The following is a 19,372-nucleotide window of genomic DNA, read 5'->3' on the forward strand; positions in this document are numbered from 1 at the left end:
CCATAACCTGCCCATATTTTTTAAATGGTTTTCAAATTAACAATTAGAATCCAAAATTAATAATTAGAGATAACCTGAGTATTATAGAAAACTATTCTTCCCTAATTTCATATTGAAAATATTTTAAAAAATATTACAGGATTGGTATGGATATTTTCCAAGTTGTCTTAATTTGTATAGATTTTAAAGCAAATATTAATCCATTTGTTTAAAAAAGCTAATAGAAAATGTAGATAAAATATATTTGCTTGAGCTGGCTTTAATAAGATTGAATGTTAAAAAATGTATGTCAAAAATAGAGCTTAAGGACAGTCTACAGGAAAAGTCTTAAGAGACATTAAATAAACTAAGCTCCAAAGAACTAAAAAAGCATAGCTCACTTCAAGATAACAAGAAAATAATTGTTCATGTTGATAAATACTATGTTATAAAATGTCTGTGGAAGAAAGAAGATAGTCGAAATCAGAACAAAGCATGAACTTCATTAATAAAGGAACACTACATTCAAAGCATTTTAGTTTTATAGGTTCTATGTAGTCTCCTAATAGCCCCATTCATTATTGGATTTATTACTCATTTTCAGTTTTCTCTTATTGAAGGAGATGGTAGAATACTTGACAATATGCAAAACAACTGCCAATTATGTGGCTGATAACTACTCACAGACATACCACTTCACAAAGAGAGAAACTCAGAAATACCTCAAACCATTCAAAAGAACAAATAGAGAATTCATTTTAAAATAGTTCCAAATATTTCATACTCACAGTAAAATTTCAGACATACTGGATCCTATTTCAGATTTAGCCTAAACATAAATGAGAAAAGTTTATTTGCACAAGCATTAAACTAAAACTCTGCTAAGCTATCGTATTTAACTATCTCCATTTAAAACATACAGGCTTTAAATATACAATGCAACATTTCTCTTCATTCCAACTCTTTATTTCAGAGCCTTACTGAATTTTTATAGCAAAGTCAGTGAAACTAAACATGAACATTGTTTAGAAAGAAATTCAGAAATAATAATTGGCTAAAAATCAGTCAAACTATTCCAGCAGAAATGTCAAGCACATTATGAATTAATAGCCTTTACTCTTAGAATCTCTTTAGGCTCTTTTTTGGGGCACTTTGATTAGAGCTCAGTATCGCTTGTTAGTCTATAATTGTGTGTGAATTATACAAATTTCAAATCTGAAATGGTCCTCAAACAATACTTTAATGGAATGACCAATATAAGTAAACCAGATGTGTTAAATTCTTAAGTAAAAAAATAATTATGCTTTTATTAACCTATTTTATTATTAAACTAGAGCCCCAGTGCACGAAAATTCGTGCACTCGGGGCGGGGGGGGCGGTGTCTCTCAGCCCAGCCTGCACGCTCTCACAATCTGGGACCCCTTGGGTAGGGTTCAGTTCCATCACGACATGGCTGTGGTTCCCCGGTCCTGCGAGCCGGGGGTGAGGTGGGGAGGGGGGGAGGGGGGGTAAAGGGGAGGAGAGACCAAGAGGCCAGTCCAATCGCAGCATGGCTTCAGTTCCCCGGAGCCTGCGGGAAGGGGGAGGGACCAAGAGGCCAGTCCGATCGCAGCATAGCTTCGTTTCCCGGAGCCTGTAGGCTGAGGGTAGGGAGTAAGAGGCCAGTCTGATGGCAGCATGGCTCTGTTCCCACAGCTTCCTCCTGCTACTGCACAGCAAGCAGTCAGGGCCCATAGTTCCCTCCCACCGTCGTGCCACGGGCAGACAAGACCCAGGACTGACTCCCACCGTGGGCAGCTGGGACCCAGGGCTGACTTCCACCGCTGGTGGCTGGGACCCAGGATTGACTTCCACCATACGGGCCGGGACTCTAGCCTGTGTTCGGTTGTCCTTCCCGATGTTTAGGTTGTAACGGACCCTTGCTCTTTATATATTAGGATATCTTTAACATACAAACAATATATCAATATACATAAAAGCTGAAGCGACCGACCGACTGGTGGGCTGGTTGCTATGATGCGCACTGACTACCCAGGAACAGACACTCAACACAGGAGCTGCCTCCTGATGGTCAGTGCACTCCCACAGCCAACCTCCTGCAGTCCCTCTCCCTGGTCAGCCGGCCCCTATTGGCCCCAATCGGGACTGGGCAAGATGGCTCTGATTGGCCCCAATCACCGGCCAGGCCGAGGGACCCTACCCATGCACGAATTCGTGCACTGGGCCTCTAGTATAATGTATATTTAAGTGATAGTTTTTAAAAATCTATAGATCTACCATTCATTTAAGAAACAGAACTACATGAATACATAAGGTATCTCACACAGCCTGGCCTTCCTCATCTCCCACAAATTTTCTAAAATATGTAGGTTTACTACTTTTGTATATATCCTTGAGAAATAGATTGTTTAATTTTTGCATGGCTTAGAATTTTGTATAAATGGTGTCATATAATATGTATTCTTTTGAGATTTGCCTTCTTAAGACACAAAAAAAAGCACAAACCATGAAAAGTCTGATACAACTGTCTATATTAAAATAAAAACTCATCTGATTATCTTTTGATTTTTCAGATAACCTAAATGGTAACCACTTTAGTGTTTTACCCTAATATGTTTTAAGAAAAACAAGCCCTTTTGACCTTCTTTAGGACATAGTGAATTTTACACACTTAGTGAAATTATATTTTATAAAGCCTTTACACATAGGCATTACACTAAATACTAACATGAACACTATTCGTCAAATACATAAAAAGAACGTTTTGGTCAAAGTAAATTAAAAATCGAGTTTTCTTTTTCCTTTAATCTTTTCAGATATTTTAAATCACAGACCAAGAGCCCAAAGTGACCCCCAGCACTACGGAAATGCTTCCAAGTGCTGGCGGCAGAGCCTTTTGAATGCTTGTTACCCTAAAATACATTCAGGATATATAACGGTACAACGTCAGGTTAAGGGATTCCATTTTTTTTTCCTTACATATGTTAAAGGTCACATTTCAATGGGCCAATTTGTTTCATAAATAACTGAAATAAAAATTCTACATACTGCCATTGACAAACATTGATTGTTTTTTTCTTTCTTTCAATCGAGGTTCAGGCAGAAAACGGAAGTTTTGCCACTTATTCCTTAAAAGAGCTTTAAGTATAAATTTACCAGATTGAATGTTCCATATTCTTCCCTGAGAAAATGAGTCAAAAATCCCAGCACCGTTGTCTGGTCTCCCCAGGTCCAGCGGGCTTGATTGAGGTAGGATGAGATAGGAAGATAGATGTAGGGCAGCAAACCAGCAGAGAAGCACAGACTCAGCTTCAACACAGAGCCCCGGGAGAGTTCCTGCATCAGAGCACAGGGTGTTGTATGACAATGTTTATCCTAGTAGATTCATCCTGGAACTTCAAGAACACATCAAGGAAAACCTCAACTATGTTTACTCAGCGTTGATCTCTCAATTTATATGAAGTCACCACAGAATACTATGTTAAACCTTCTGATTACCAGGGATTACTAGAAAATTGCTTAGCCTGAACTCCTTTGCATGGCAGGTGAAATCTGAGTGAAGCAAATAATTTTAGCGAAGACCCTTAAGTACCATTTTTATTGCATCTTTTAAAATTAAAACCATGTCATGACATGCAGCATTGCAGAGATAACCCAATTGGAAGTGATTACGTTGTTCAGTTGATTTTGAATATGCCCCCAACTATTGTCCTAATGCAAACTCATTTCATCACCTTCATCAGGAGTAGACTTTAGCTATATGCTCTATTATGATTATACATTATAATATGAATCTTTCTATAAGATTTTGGGTCATATCATGGAAATATCTGGCACAAATGAAGCTAGCTTTTAAATAACCTCCCAGCTCATCCAAATGCTCTTTATCCTCAATTTACATATAGAATGAAGTACTAAAGGAAATGTGTTATTCTATATAACAAGGTTGCCTCTATAGAGAATATATTTCTCATTTGCACACCTCTAAAATGAAGGATAATATTGACAAAGTCTTATAAAGATTAAGTCCAAAAGAATTCTGGTGTGCTACTACAAAGATTCAAATAGTGTTCGCTTTAGTAATCAGGAAAGGGGGTCTCTTACAAATATCATCATTGGAAATTGCCAATTTTTTCTTTACAAAAAAGGGAAATTCATATGTGACAATGGATATAAGAATCAAGATTCACATTCACCAGATGTACAACAAGCAGCTGACTTATATCAATATTTTCAAATAAACATTCTTAATTGATTATGGAGTGTTTTTATAGTACTGATTTGCTATTGCTAAAGTGGTAATGAGATACATAAACAATGACAGCATGAAAAGAGTGTAAGGAATAACTAACTGAACAACATGCCTTTGCTATTCCTAAAAGCAGTCTTAAAGAAAGTAAATGCTTGCATTTTGGCAGTTTCTGCATATTACAGAATGGCAAGATGCAACTGCTGCAGAATTTTCCTTTTGTGCAGGAGAGAAACAGGAGACAGTTACATGAAAGCTATCCACAGGGCCCAGGAGAGTGGTTCCATGTCCTAGTTGAGCATACACTAGAATCACCTGGAGAGCCTTTAAAAAGTATCAATGTCTAAGCCTCACCCTGTATACACACACACACACATAAATATATATGCACACACAGAGATACATACATTAATATACAGGGTGTCCCAAAAAATGTATATACACTTTAACAGCTGATAGCTCAATTCTGAAAATGACATGTATTTTAATAAACATGCTTTATAATTATTCAGTGTGTGTATGCATTTTTGGGACATCCTATATGTACACACATATAAAAACGCATTCACTCTTTCAAAGCTCCCCAGATCATTCAAGTGAGCAGCCAGAATTGCAACCAACTGACTCAGGACTTCTTCCTCTGCCTCAAATCCCACTACCCTGTCTCTCCACTGGTAGACCTTATTTTCTAGCCTCTGTTATTTAAATAATGGAAATGACAGGTCCTTTGAAGTGTCTTTCTTCCCAAAATTTCATCCTTCATCAGTAGCTGGCCTCAGTACAGGGCCAACAGGCTCTCAAACCAGCCTCCTAACTTGTCAGCTCTGAGTCCTGCATGTTTTACACAAAGCATGGCCTCCCCTCTCCACCATCTAACACTTGGTTGTCAGGTTCTTGCCAGAGGACGCACCTCTCAGACATCTGAATGTACCTTCTCGGACGTCAGACACCTGGCTAAGAGTGACACCATTAAGTTGGTAACATAGATCATTCCTGACTTCAGTCTCCTCACAGAAAGACCAACCAGCAGCTATCCATAGACAAAACACCATTGTGCAAGTACCCGAATCCAGGCTGGGGCCGAAGCCTGTCCCTGGAACACAGAGACTGAGAAGGATTGCGTTGGAAGCGACTGCACCACCCCTCCGGTGGGGCCAGCACAGCACTGCACGGAGAGGACACCCTGGGGCTACGGTTTCCCAGTGGACACCCAGCTCCTCCGGCATTGCAGGATGCTTTCTAGGAAGCCTACTTGAGGCTCACCTCATGGGGACCACTGGGGGCATTTGCAGGGCTCAACTGCTGAAGATCAGATAGAGATGGAGAAGGGAAGCCGGGCTGACAAAGCAACCAGTGCTCAGATCTTGGGAAACTGCATTCCTGCTGCTTGAGCAGAGATCCCAGCCATTCATAATCCATAAGAAAATTACAAAATAGGCCAGATGCCACTGTAATCAATATGGCAGAATTTTTGTCAAAAATCCTATTTTTTCAATGTTGTTAGGACCTAAGGTAATTTAAACAATATATAAAACTGAAAATAAAAAGTAAATTTCCATGGTGACATATGTTGTATTGGGCCTAAATAAAATATTATGAACTTTGATTTTTACAAAATTCAAAACCTACCTTCTCTTTGCAAAGTCGAAAGAGAACCCATGGTATTATGCACAAAACATAGAGTACTATTGTGTGCTGATTACATAAGCTAAGGCCACAGCAGAAAGCACCAATTTTAGCTATCTGAAAATAAAGTAAAAAATGAAAAACAAGTTAAATATTCACCTAAAACTCCAAGTAAACACAATAGTAAAAATTCTGTATATTCTGTATATTAAAACTAGGCATACCACAGGTCAGATTAAAAATCAACTGCTTAGACACAAGCAGTCAATTTTTACCAGTCACTAATATTTATCACCACTATTTTTATTAATATTTTTCATTCTTATCAAAGCATTTCAGTTTGACCTTAAATAATTGTCTTCAAACTAAATTTCAGAAAGTCCTGTATGAGGACTAGATAAGTCCTAACAGTAATGGGATGTCATATAATTCTTATTTGAGTAAAATCTGTAACTAAAATTCAACAATATTTGCTTTACTTTTTCTCCCAATAAATTAAGTAAATGAAATATAACACTATTTATTTAAAACCTGGTTATCAATGGGTGGTGTTTTTACTTTTTTTTTGAACATGCATTATTTTCAGAATCAGAAAAAAGTTTATTTTAAACAACAAAAAAACTCTAATAGTATCGCAGATGTGTTACGGAAGCCACAGATAACCACAATGGTTTTTTTGGTTCTATATTCCCTAACAACACAGTGCTGTCTATACAGAGATGATTTGGCATTTTACAATGTGTAGACTGTAAGCTCTTAGGAGACAGGCTTCCTTCGAGCTTCAAGTTATCTTGATGATAGTGCCTATCATAGAATTCATTGTAATCTCTTCTGAACTACTTCATTCTTACATTTGGTTCTCTCCTCTTATAAAGTACAAATTTGGGGAGAGGTCAACAGGGAAAAAAGGAGACATATGTAATACTTTCAACAATAAAGAATTTAAAAAGTACAAATTTGATCCTTTTTTTGGAATTGGGTAATAAGTCGCTCTACCAGAATTGTATATAATTTAAAGTGGTAATTTAAAGTGGTCAATCTAGAGCTTGGCATATTATGATCTTTCTCTCTCTTGTGCGCGCGTGCGCGCGCACACACACACACACACACACACACACACACTATGGTGGAATTAACCAACAAGCCTATCTTTCCCATAGAATCAGGGATTTCAGCATTCCCTCCTTCTCCAAAAAACTTTTGAACTCCAAGGGGGGGAAAAATCCCATGTTTTATAAAGTCTCTCATGGTCCACAGTAAAAGACCTGAGAATATTTTCTCTCTCAATATGCCTACATTACCTTGACAGTAATCAGAACAGATAAACAATATCTAAACCAAAGTTCAAAAGAAACACGGCATCTATCTAAAAATAAAAACACAAAGTGATTTCACTGTGCTCAAAATAGGTTACCTTTGATCTTTCTTTTGCCGTTGCTGCCTCCTCAAAATGTACAGTAAGAGCCATAAGCAGCCCCACAAACAGATTGTTTAAGCTAAAAACCTCCGCTGCGATGGACCACTGCCATGTTAGACGAGAAAATGAAAACACCCCCGCAGCAAGGATTCCTCCCGCATGTGAGCCAGAAAGCCTGCAAATATAGATAACATGAAATCTTCTTTCCCAACAAAAAGAACCGACTTTATTCTCCTTTTTATAACTGTAGCAGTGGAAATTATGACAGTCACCCAGCACTATCCCAACACACTACATGGTTAATACAATCCTCCACGTAATAATATTCTCCAACAGATTTTAATTAGTAGTCCATATGTTAACCTACTAACACAAATGAACAAACCTGCTTGGTATCCTATGGATGACATGAAGTTTAGTTCTCAGATGTAACCTCTAGGGTTCAAGCCAGTTCAGAAAGCCTGAAGAGTTAGTAGCTAGAGCAGTGGTTCTCAACCTTCCTAATGCTGCGACCCTTTAATACAGTTCCTCATGTTGTGGTGACCCCCCAACCATAAAATTATTTTCATTGCTACTTCATAACTATAATTTTGCTACTGTTATGAACTGTAATGTAAATATCTGATATGCAGGATGTATTTTCATTGTTCCCGACCCACAGGTTGAGAACCGCTGAGCTAGAGAGATAACCTGTTTCATTTTTCTTCCTATATCCACAAAGCATGATGGTCTGGTTAAGACTGAAATATGCTTAATTGTAAAAATTAAGGAAATGGCAAAATATCTATTCAGGAATCCTCATTCTCACTCCCCGGAAATGTTTGGATCCAGGTACTTTCTATACTCATCTCCCAACATATGGCGAAGCATCTCTTGGTCACAATATTTGGTGATTTTAAGATCTTGTTAGCTAAGTGCTTAGTTTCTCATGATTTCTTCTTTACACAGAGTTGAAGTTAAAAACAATATATTTTTAAAGAGAGGAACAGGTATGGGAATTTTAATAATGCAGAAAGAACAAATGCTGCACTTAGAAACAAATTCCTCACCCCCCAAATGCCAACAAGAGCCATACATTTCAAATCAGTCAGGAATCCGGATGTCAATTCAGACATGATTCAAGACTGGTAATATGGTTGAATATACTAGTGCATGTAAAACCAAAACAACTTCCTATTTCACTGTAAGTCTAAAGCTATGAAAATTAAAGCTATTATAAATATTTATGTCTAGCAAGTGTTATAAAATTCAGCAGGCACTTCTGTTCTAATAATTTTGATTTATATGACCCCACATCATTACTTTTTAATTGTATTGTTTTGTATAAAAAATTATGGAGTAATTCTATGGTTCTTAATCAACCATTATAGGTGGGGAAAGTTACTAATAGTCTAACCGTATCTCCCTTTACATAGATTAATTACAAAGGGAAAAGTGGTAACTCTACAGTGGCAGACCCCATCTTATCCACATGATCAAGGTTAACAGCCCAGTAATGGGACAAACACAGTATATCTATGATATTCCTACAAAAAATTCATTACCTGAGTCTAAACATGAGGGAACAAACTCAAATTGAAGAACATTCTACAAAATAACTGGCCTGTATGTGTGAAAAAATTTTAAGGTCTTAAAAGACCAAAAAAGCCACGAGGAACTTTTTAAAGGAATTAAGGAGAATGAAGGGATATGACAGTAGAATAAAAGGCACAATCTGGGATTTTCTTCTGCTATAAAGGGCATTATTGGGACAACTGGCAAAATCTGAATCAAGTCTATAGATTAGACAATAATGTTGTATCAGTGATAATTTCCTGATTTTGAGAACTGCACTGTGGATACATTAAAAAATGTTCTTGGTTTTAAGAACCATACTCTGAAATAATTAAGAGTGAAAGGGTGCAGTGACTACAACTTACTCTTTAAAGGTTAAAAACAAAATGATACACACAGAATCAAGGACAAAGCAAATGTGGTAAAATATTAACGTTTGGGGAACCTGGGTGGAGAGTATACAAAGACTGGGCTATTCCTGCCACTTCTCTATAAATCTGAAATTATGTCAAAAAAAAAAAGTTAAAAAATAAATCAATAAACTCTGGAAATAATTTGCTGACATTTATTGAGTTTTTTGCCTGCCATGTACCAGGTATTGTTCTAAGTGCTTACCTTATATAAATTCATTTAAATAGATACTATTTATTTCTTTTCAAATAAAGAAACTGAAGCCAAGAGAAGCAAAGTGATTTTTCCAAGGCCAATGGCAATTAAGCAGCAGAACCAGAATTCAAACAGTTCATCTAGCTATTTATTGCCATTACATTACAGGGTAAAAGGTGGTTATTTTAGTTTTAATGCCAAATAATTCATTCTATATTAATGATAAAATATACTTTATTGGTTAAATATGTACCTCCTGGAGTGAAGAATAGAATAAAAGTTTTATCAGTTATTAGAATTATGTTTATTTCTCTTTCGTCAAAACAACACACTATCAGCTTGAATGGTATTCAACATCTCTCAAGACTGGTTTTAACACTCCACCTCACACACACACTCACCCCCCCCACCCCCCCGAAAGGGCAATTAGTCAAAGTTTAAAACCGTCAGTTAATTAAAGAGAACTGAAGAGATGACAGTCCTGATATGTCTGCATCCTCAGGAAGAAATCTCAAGACTCATTAATCTATCATGATTTTTAACACGTTATTATGCTCAGGAAGACATCCTGAAGTGTTTGAATTGTTGACATTAATTATTGGAATAACTGTCTTTTCACATATTTTATAAGGTTTTAAAAATTGAAGAGAGTAAGATAAAATGATAAACTTCAGTGATAAAATTTATTTAGTTACCTTAGACTATTACAGTTACTTATATACATTAGCATTTTATTGAAGACTAATTGTACATCAACAAGGTCTATAATCTGAATCTCCACCCCCTCATGCCAAGGTCAGGATGGTTTTGCAAAGAATAATCCATAGATTCTTAACACCCAATTTTCCTTCTTAGCACCCAATTTTCCTTGGTATCAGAGAAATGATTTATTAGACTACTGAGTATGGTTATAGTAGAGAGGTAACATCATGAAACCAGTAATGGAAATCAAACCTATAATCTTGATCTTTTTAGTATCTCAAATGAGCTTCCTTAGAAATCAAACTAAGTCTTACCGGAATTTGGGTTGTAGTCCTAATATAAAATGAAAAACAAAGGGGTAATCTAAAATCCCTTTCTATGCTTGAGGGATTCCCAGCTAATGAGGCATAGCCCTTTCCTATTATACATGCTGAAAATACAAAATACTTTTCCAGCCTCCCTTGCAGCTAGAGCGTGGGTGTATGACTTGGGCTCTGCCTATCAGAAGCACCCATTCCATTCTTTGACTTGGAAACTGGTGAGGCAAAGAAGCAGGGATGGGGACAAAATACATTCAGACATGGCTGGTGGCATTTCTACATAATTTCCATAGAAAATGACGGCAGCACCTTCAGGGGCAATGTTCAGAATCCAGGTCAGCTGGTAATGTGAGCTGGGGTGTCTGGTGCCCAGAGAGGACAGCTAATGGTGGTTTCACTAGAACATACCTGCCTAGGACTCTGGATGTTTCAGGCTCAGAACCTAGTAATCCAGCCTGCCTAGAAATTCCCTGGGCTCTCCAACCTCCTTTTCTTTTCTTTTTTTTCAATTCTAGATTTGAGTATTTCCTTTTGTAAAAAATAGCTTTATAGAGATAACCCATTTAAAGTGACAATAAAAGGTTTTTAGTATATGTTATAAATCAAACTGTGACTGTCCCTTAAAACGCACATACTTGAACACACTGCCTTTAAAAGTTTGCTTTATGCTTAGATTCAGAATCTGTCGACACTTACTGACCACATAACATGTACAGACGAGTGGGTTAGGAAAGTAGAGATACTTTACAAGCTGCAGAGGGATATATAATGAGGATTCGTTGGTAGCACTCTACGCTCAGCAGCGGCTAGAGACTGCAGACTGTGGATGTGGAATGGCAGCATCAGTCTGCATGGCTGCGGCCTGAGCCAGGATGAGGGGCTTCACTAGGTAGGTAAGTCAGAATGGCAAGATGGAAAGAGTTAAAGTAATGAACCATGGGGCCTGCATTAGATAGGGAAGGAAGTAAAGCCACAGGTGGCAGGTAGAGGAGACAAAAAGGATGAGCAAAGGGTTCTCAGTTTCAGTTCAACGGGAGGCAAGTATAGGGGCATCAAGGAAATGGGAAGACTGAAAGCTGAAGTCCTGCAGGGAGTGAAAAGTAGGTTGGAGAAGGAGACATCAAATTGTTGAAGGATGCAACCGCCTGTTAAATAAGACTGGACTCTAATGGAAGTTTAATGTGAAGCTGTTCTCAAAATCTTAAAATTTTCATTAGAACTAAGTATTGGTCCTGAAGACAAGCCACACATGAGTAAATCTGCAGGGCGATGCAGTGTGGGAAGACAGGTGTGAGCCCAGTGCCACAGCATTCCCTGCGTGCTAACAAGGAGCTGGAATGCCCATGTCAGTGCACAGCAAGCTGAGTCTGTGCCTTGCTGACAAATCAAACAATGATGTCAGCAACGGTAAGAATGAGGACTTTCTGAAGACTTTGGAGAAGGTCTTCAATTTATTCACTGACTCTATAAGTAGGCAGTCTCCTTATATTGTTCAAGGCATATTGCATTATCTGAGCATGCTTCCTTCCACCTTCCTGGACAGAGATAACTGACTAAAGAGCAAGCTGATGTCAGGATGCTCTCAAAGGGAAGTTTCAGGGCCATGGCTAAGCACAGTGTTAGCCTCACGGGGTCCACATCTGCAGCCTCTACTCTCCGTTCTCACCCTACCCCTCTATGGATACTGCTCTCGCCAAGGTCCCCAGTGACCATCTAACTGCCTCATACAATAGGCTTTTGGGACCTCTCTGCTGTCTTGATTACTCCCCCAGCCACACTCTACTGAGCTGACATCTGGGACCTCACATCCCTCTGGTTTTCCTTCTATAGCTTTGATCTGCCTCCTGTGTTTTCTCTGAATGGCTCCTATTCTTGCATGAACTCCTTTAAAGTCAGTGTTCCCCAAGATTTCATTACCAGGCAATTGTTCTTCTCACTCTACTTACTCTGCCTGGGTGGCTTTATTTACTCTCTTGATGTCAACTGCCAGCTACAAACTGGACCAACCAAACCTTTAGCACTGCCTCTCCCTTAATTTAGGACATACATAGCTCTGACTGACCGCTGTACACCTCACCACAAAGCCACTCCAACTCTGGATGTCCTGGAGAATTTCAATGTCAACACGTGCAAAACTAATTTCTCATCCTCTTTCCTAAAATGGCTCCTACTCTGAGGTTCTTTTAGTGATTTTCATTATCTACCTAGTTATCTAAAATAAGAAACCTAGGAGTCACCATCAAAGCTCCTTTCCCTCTCTCCCTGTTGAACACATCACAGGCTGCCAATTTTACTTCATCAACATTTTTAAAAACTCATCCTCTTGTCTCCATCCATATCACCACGGCCCTATTTCAGCTATTACCATCACCTCAGGCTCACACCAATGCAACAGCTTTGTATTCTGTCTGCCTCCAGTCCTAGCCCACCATTGCCACCAGAGCAAGAGATCCAAAACATATCTGATCTTGTACTTTTCTGCCTCCAACCCTTTAATAAGTCTTCTTTGATTATAAAACACTACAAGCTCCTCATCATGATACACTAGACCTTTTATGATCAGATCTCAGCTCACCCATAGCTTCATTTTTTGATATAGCCCATCTCACACTTTGTGTTTCAGCAACACTTAAATGACTTGTAAGTCTCTGTACTTATGAGCTATCTCTATCCATCTCTGGGTTTCTTTGCACATGAGGTTCCCTGTATCCGGAATAGTTTTGCCTTCACTTGGGCAATTCCCACTGATTGTTTACAACTTAGCATAAGCATCACTTTTCCAAGAAGTGTTGCCTACTCTTGAACACTATGGTAGTTGCCCTTTTTCCAGATTCTCATTAAATGTATTAAATAGGTACTAGATAGACATTTTTCTATATTTCTAAATAAATAAAATCCTGTAGAAATGTTTAACTGTAACCTAATGAAAACAGAGTAAGAAAATCAGATTTGAGCAACCTAAGATTCTCTAAATAGTGTATTACAGAGCCAACAGAATTATTTTTGGGCCACTTACACCAGAATAGCCATGTCAGCATATTAGTGCATTTTTAAAATTAAAAGTATGACTGAAATAAATATATAAATATGGGATATGTATGTGTGCTAGGAAAGCTATTTGATATGTTTATACTTTATCTTTAATTTTCAACACTCTTTAAATAGCAAGAGTTTCTATTTATTTCAACCTAAGTCAATTCATTTCCAAATAATGCTTTATAAAATTACTTCTGCCATTATCTAGAAATTCAACTTTTTTTAATTGTAAAAAGTGGAAAGGAAAAGGAAAGATGTTATGGTATTGGGGTAAATTTTGTTTCTTTTAAGAGCTACATCCGATATCATTGCTATCCTTTACTGTTATAAAAGTGGTGTCTTAGTAACAAAATTAGGGGGAAATTGAAGGATTCATTTTTATTTTTTTACTTAAATTTTTTAATAAAGTGACTTCCATATGGATATATCTTACAGATACTAAGGAATAATCATTTCAGCATTCTGTACTTTAATTCAAGTGTTTAAATATTCTTTCAGCAAGAGTATAGAAATTATAATTTACTTACAAAGCATTTTTTCCTATTGCGATTTATTCCTTGTCTATAACATAAATATTTCAAAGGGAATGATAAATAAAATACAGAAGGTTCACATTGCTTCTATTGCCTTTCACATACTGCTATGTAAAGGAAAGCTTTACATTTTCTCAAATTTTTATATGTTAAACAAAATACCTCAGAATTTCTGTCTTATACCTTATTGAACCAAATATCAATGAACCTTCCCTATCGGTAAGCCATGTGAATTTGAGATAGAAGAAGACATTAAATGTACAGTAAAAATGATGCTAAGTGATGCTGTAAAAATCACTTTGATGAAAATGTCTAAGACTAATCTAGTCTTAAACTTGTTGAGCAAATGAGGTGATGAAATAAGCACTTTTATTATCTATTTATTTATGAGTTTTTTAAAAGAAAGTATAAATCCTATGAATCTACAGAATTCCTAGGGCCTACAATTAATCCATTACCTGTATTGATTGCTGGGGCCTTTGCTATCCTAGGAGCCAATTAGAATCCCTCTCAGTGAAGGGTGCCCTGGAGTGAATGATTAAAGAAGTTAGCTGTAATCTAACTCTTTGGGGCAATAATTCTAACCAGAACACACGCTCTATAGAATTTTTATTTCCCTGAAAAGGCTACAACAATATATTTATAACATTCTTTGGGAAAGTTAAATTGTGTAAGTAGAGTGAAATACTATTCATAAACCTGACTGCATATCTTACTGTTAATTGGTAGTACAAATTCCTGGTTAAGTAATTTTTTTTTTAGAAATATATAGAAGAAATGTCCAATCTCACATTATTTAAACACTAGAGGCCCGGGGCACGAATTCGTGCATGGGTGGGGTCCCTTGGTCTGGCCAGCGATCGAGGCCTGTGGGGGGCTGCCGGCTGGCAGGGGGGAGGGACGGGGGGAGGTTGGCCAGTGGCTCCCCCGATCAGAGCTGAACGGGGGAGGGGGGCAGCTAGGGGAGGGGCCACGGGAGATTGGCTGTGGGAGCACACTGACCACCAGGGGGCAGCTCCTGCATTGAGCGTCTGCCCCCTGGTGGTCAGTGCATGACATAGCGACTGGTTGACCGGTTGTTCCAGTCATTCTGGTCGTTCTGGTCATTCGTTTGTAACAGTCGCTTAGGCTTTTATATATATAGATGAATTTTAAATAAAATTGCTGTTCTGAGGCCACAAAATGAGCTGTTTGGTATCATCCATAAAGTCAAGCGTACAGACAGACTATACATGTATGTGTTCCTCAAATAAGACAATTGTGATCTACCCAGAGACTAAATCTGATGTTGCTTTTTTCAATTAAAAATGACATAATCAGAAGCATCTTTGTGTTTTCACTTGGCAATCCAGGAGCCCTACTTTCAATGTTCCTTTTATTGTTTTAAATAAATATGCTTACTAGTTATTTTTTAAGAGGCAACCAAGAAGTAAATAAGTTTATTTATCTACACTTAGTGTGTAGAGTGGCATCTTAAAATTAAAAGATACACATTTTTCTACTGAAATTGATGAAATACTTCAACAAAACTAATAATAAACTGGAGAAAGAAAAAAAACTCAAATGAGATTATGAATAAAATGAAGCCTTTTCACCAGAACTCACCTCTAAATTGCCAAATAGTCTAAACTATTTTCCATGTTAACTTAAGAACACCTTATGATAAATTAGATATAAGATGGAAAAAAAATGTTTTCTATTCTCAACCTAATTCTCATAGGGCCTCACAGAAGAAGCTCAAGGGAGACATTTCTTCAAATGAAATACATATTTTTAGAGTCTAACCTGACTTATAGAGATAACATCTAATGAGGCTATATGAAGATCACACTTTAAACACCATTACTATGATTATTTTAGTAATGCAATATTGTATTGTAAAAGACACATCAATACTAACAATGAAAAGCAAATTTTTACATTGTTACAGAGGTATGCTCAATTTTCAAGGTCTCATGCTAACAGAGTATATCAATTATATGGATGATTCAAAATAGCAAATAATCCAAAATGTACTGAAGTATCTTTTATTTTATATAAATAAATTTCATTACATATTTATTACATATTTATTTTTTAAATATAAAATCTATTTTGCAGCATATGTGCAGTAAATGCATCTACCTAATTGCTTTTTACTTGGGTTGACACTAACATCATGCAGCTCACGTTCTAAGACAGCAACTGGGTAGTCAATGAGGAAAGATACACCAAGAGTATGATAGTTGTATGGGAAGGGTGATCAAGTATTTAAAATTTCACCCAGATAATGCAAATGACAGAGATTCTCCACTGGGGGGCGGAGATGGGGTAAGGAACATGGAATGCTATTAAGAGCATCCTAACAAATGTGAAGCTCAGAATTCCATGGTTAAAACATAACTGCCTTCCCTTCAGTCCACAAAATCCATGAGGCCTAGATAAGATGCCTTAGAGAGGTACTGATTGTGCAATAGTTTTCTCACTGATGGAAAACTATTCATCTGTTGACACAGTGGATAAATCAGGAGGTTACAACTTACACCACTGACACAGGTTGCTATTGATGATAAGTATATTTTTCTTTCCACTACCTGGTGTTTGATTTTCATGTATAGTCACATGTTTGTCTAACCCTCCATCAAAAGGCAAATAACAGAAACATGAGATTCTTTCAGAACACATATTTGACGTGCTTCATAAAATCCACGAATGTATTTGTCTTGTGTGTTACTTGCATGCAAAGAATCCAACATGGAGAGTACACTACCTTCCTTCTACAAAGAAAACTCCTTGAAGTAAGTGGAGTCGAGTAGAAAGGCCACAATGCAGCAACTGGGCACTACTGGTAAGTAAATTACTCTTAGTGTCAACTCATACCGACGACTAAAAAAATGCATTGGATTACAGTGTGATAAAACAAGATACACTTAATAGCAAATCTACCACCTCCATCCTCCCAAGTTCTTATCTTTCTGGGCCTTATTCATGAAAATTATATAAATGTTACCTTCTGGCTCATTCACATAATCAACACTCATATATTTATCTCTTCACTGTACCTGGAGAATGGTCAGAGTGGGAAGCTAAGCTACTGAAAAAGAGGTGCACTGCTGAACCTTTCTCTGTTGTGACAGTTAACTCAGCACCCAACAAATACACACAGAGCATCGGCTATGCGCCAGGTAGTCTGCAGGCAAATTATAGCCAGTGGCCATTTAGAGAGCAGTAGAATCTAAATTTTTTCCTTTTATTTTCAAGTTTAGATTTAATGAACATAAATCAATAATTTAGGACATGGTGTATTAAAGTTATATCTATCCCCAAAGCCACCACCACGGCGCCTAAAAAATGCCAAACATTTCCATCTTTAAAATAAATTTGCAAATAAGTCCTTTTTTTCCACATTTCATAAAAATTTACTTTCACTCGAGATAAAATCCTACCAAGGTTTGTTTTATTTCATGAGGCTCAATCAAAAGGAAAAGAATTGTTCTACCCTGAATTTTCAGCTACATGAGTATCAAACACCAGTGCACAAAATGGAAAAGTACAAAGTATTAGTCCTGATTTTAAACCACTGAGTAAAATTGGAGGTAAAAATGTAAAAGCGTTCAAAACAAAAAGAGGAAAAAGCACCACCGAAATGGAGGGAATAAGATTATGAATAGCTTCCATAAATAAAATGCAATCACACAATTTCCATTACAAGTAAGATTTATGCATTAACCAAATAAATGAGAAAGCTATTCACAGCTTAGAACAATTCACTTTATTATATCCCATCAACTTATACCTGAATATCTAAAAGAAAAATCCTGGACTGGGCTTTATAGAAATCACCATCATTTACTTTACATTTTACTAAGTGTTCATGGTATGCCAAATAACCTGCACAACGGGAGGCATTATCTTCTTAAGCACAACCTAGTTTAAAATAACTCCCAAATTACAGATTTTCATCAATATTGTTTGAAATGTTTAAAAACACACAGGACCTCAATATTAGCTTGTTACTCAATTTTGATAGTGTGTTTTGTATTCAGTAGCAAAATCGAAATTGGTTGAAAGTATATTCCAGCATATTAGTCTCAAAGGCATGGGCCAACGCATCATAGTAAGTTATTTTTAACTCAAAACTTAGAAAATGCTGCATAATTTTTAAAGTGTTAAGATCTTAAAGGTGTATGAGTAAACTTAAAAGATTGAAATAATAAAAATCAACAAAATGAGGGTATTAAACTACTTTCACTAGCAACCCTAACCAACTTAATAAACAATAGAAAATTAGTATTCAGTAGTCTTGTTATGCAAAGTTAAGAAGTATGTCTTAACATTTGAAACCATCAAGCCTGTTTCCTATTGCTATGGCTTTGAAAAGCAACAAACCTATAGGAGTTATGATCTGTAATTTTATTTGTAGTTTTAAGAAATATATGCATTTATTATTATAGCCATAATGACTGATGACTAGTTCCAGTGGCAAAATCTCGGCAGGAAACAGATTTAGCAATTTAAATGTTTTATAAGTTTTTGTAATTGAGGAAACTTTTCATAATCTGACATTTGTTAAAACCACTTATTAGAAATTATGCAGCACAGTAGCTGTGGAAATATGAGCTAGCTTCACAATTATAAAGTCAGCCTATGTAGCCCTTTCCTATTGTATATAGTGGCATAAACCCCACGGCGGCCTATCAGCTAACTGGCAGGCAGGGGGCTGCTCTATTCAAAGTGAGAGATACAAGCTGCAGGGCAAAAACCTGGCAGCTCCCATCTGACCCCACAATCCCCTACTGGTGACAGCTCCAAGCTCCATGGCAAATTAGGCCTTCTCATATTACAATTGGAGAAGACAGATTCCATTAGCAGTATCTGAAATTGAGTGGAGAGCTGCACTGTTATCAGACTTGACTCATAAGCACTGCTATTAATCAGAGCTATGATAGCATTTATATATTTCAAGCTATCTGCTGCCGCTGTGATATTCTGCTACAAAGGGTTGATGGGACTTAGGAAAGTGAACAATAGAGCTTTCTGGGAAAAGCAGAGTAAATCAAGAAAGTCTATGACTTCCGTACATTCTGAAGGGATTGTGGTTTACATAAATTTTCTCCCAATTGGAGATTGAGCTCTTCCTCATCTTACACATGGGATTTAGTTGTCACTCAATGGTAACAGCTGTGAAAAGGTGAAGCGGCCCACCGCTCAGAATATTGCCTTCGCTTTTAAAGCAATTAACCCATGAACAGGAGGATACCTGGTGATATCAAAGGGATTAGGCCAGGCGGTGCATTATTAACATTTCCTTGAACTAATTCTAACTCTGACTAGCTGTCAGAAAAGACTCTACAGTCTTAAAAAAGAGTTT

At 37.1% G+C, this 19,372-nt stretch overlaps 1 protein-coding gene across 3 annotated transcripts in view; it reads right to left on the bottom strand.

Moving 5' to 3' along the window:
• Positions 1-19,372, bottom strand: part of TMEM260 (transmembrane protein 260) — a 55,679-nt gene that overhangs the window by 23,874 nt on the left and 12,433 nt on the right. For all 3 annotated transcript variants that reach the window (XM_070419175.1, XM_070419170.1, XM_070419163.1), the window contains exons 4-7: positions 7,269-7,446; positions 5,858-5,971; positions 3,136-3,315; positions 768-808 (exon numbers count right to left, since the gene is read on the bottom strand). In XM_070419175.1, coding sequence (XP_070275276.1) covers positions 768-808; positions 3,136-3,315; positions 5,858-5,971; positions 7,269-7,446 — 513 coding nt within the window. The remainder of the gene's footprint in view (positions 1-767; positions 809-3,135; positions 3,316-5,857; positions 5,972-7,268; positions 7,447-19,372) is intronic.

This window comes from Myotis yumanensis, unplaced genomic scaffold (assembly GCF_028538775.1).
Source record: "Myotis yumanensis isolate MYYU_CA2020_CCGP unplaced genomic scaffold, mMyoYum1.0.hap1 SCAF_1, whole genome shotgun sequence".
In the NCBI taxonomy this organism is placed as follows: domain Eukaryota; kingdom Metazoa; phylum Chordata; class Mammalia; order Chiroptera; family Vespertilionidae; genus Myotis; species Myotis yumanensis.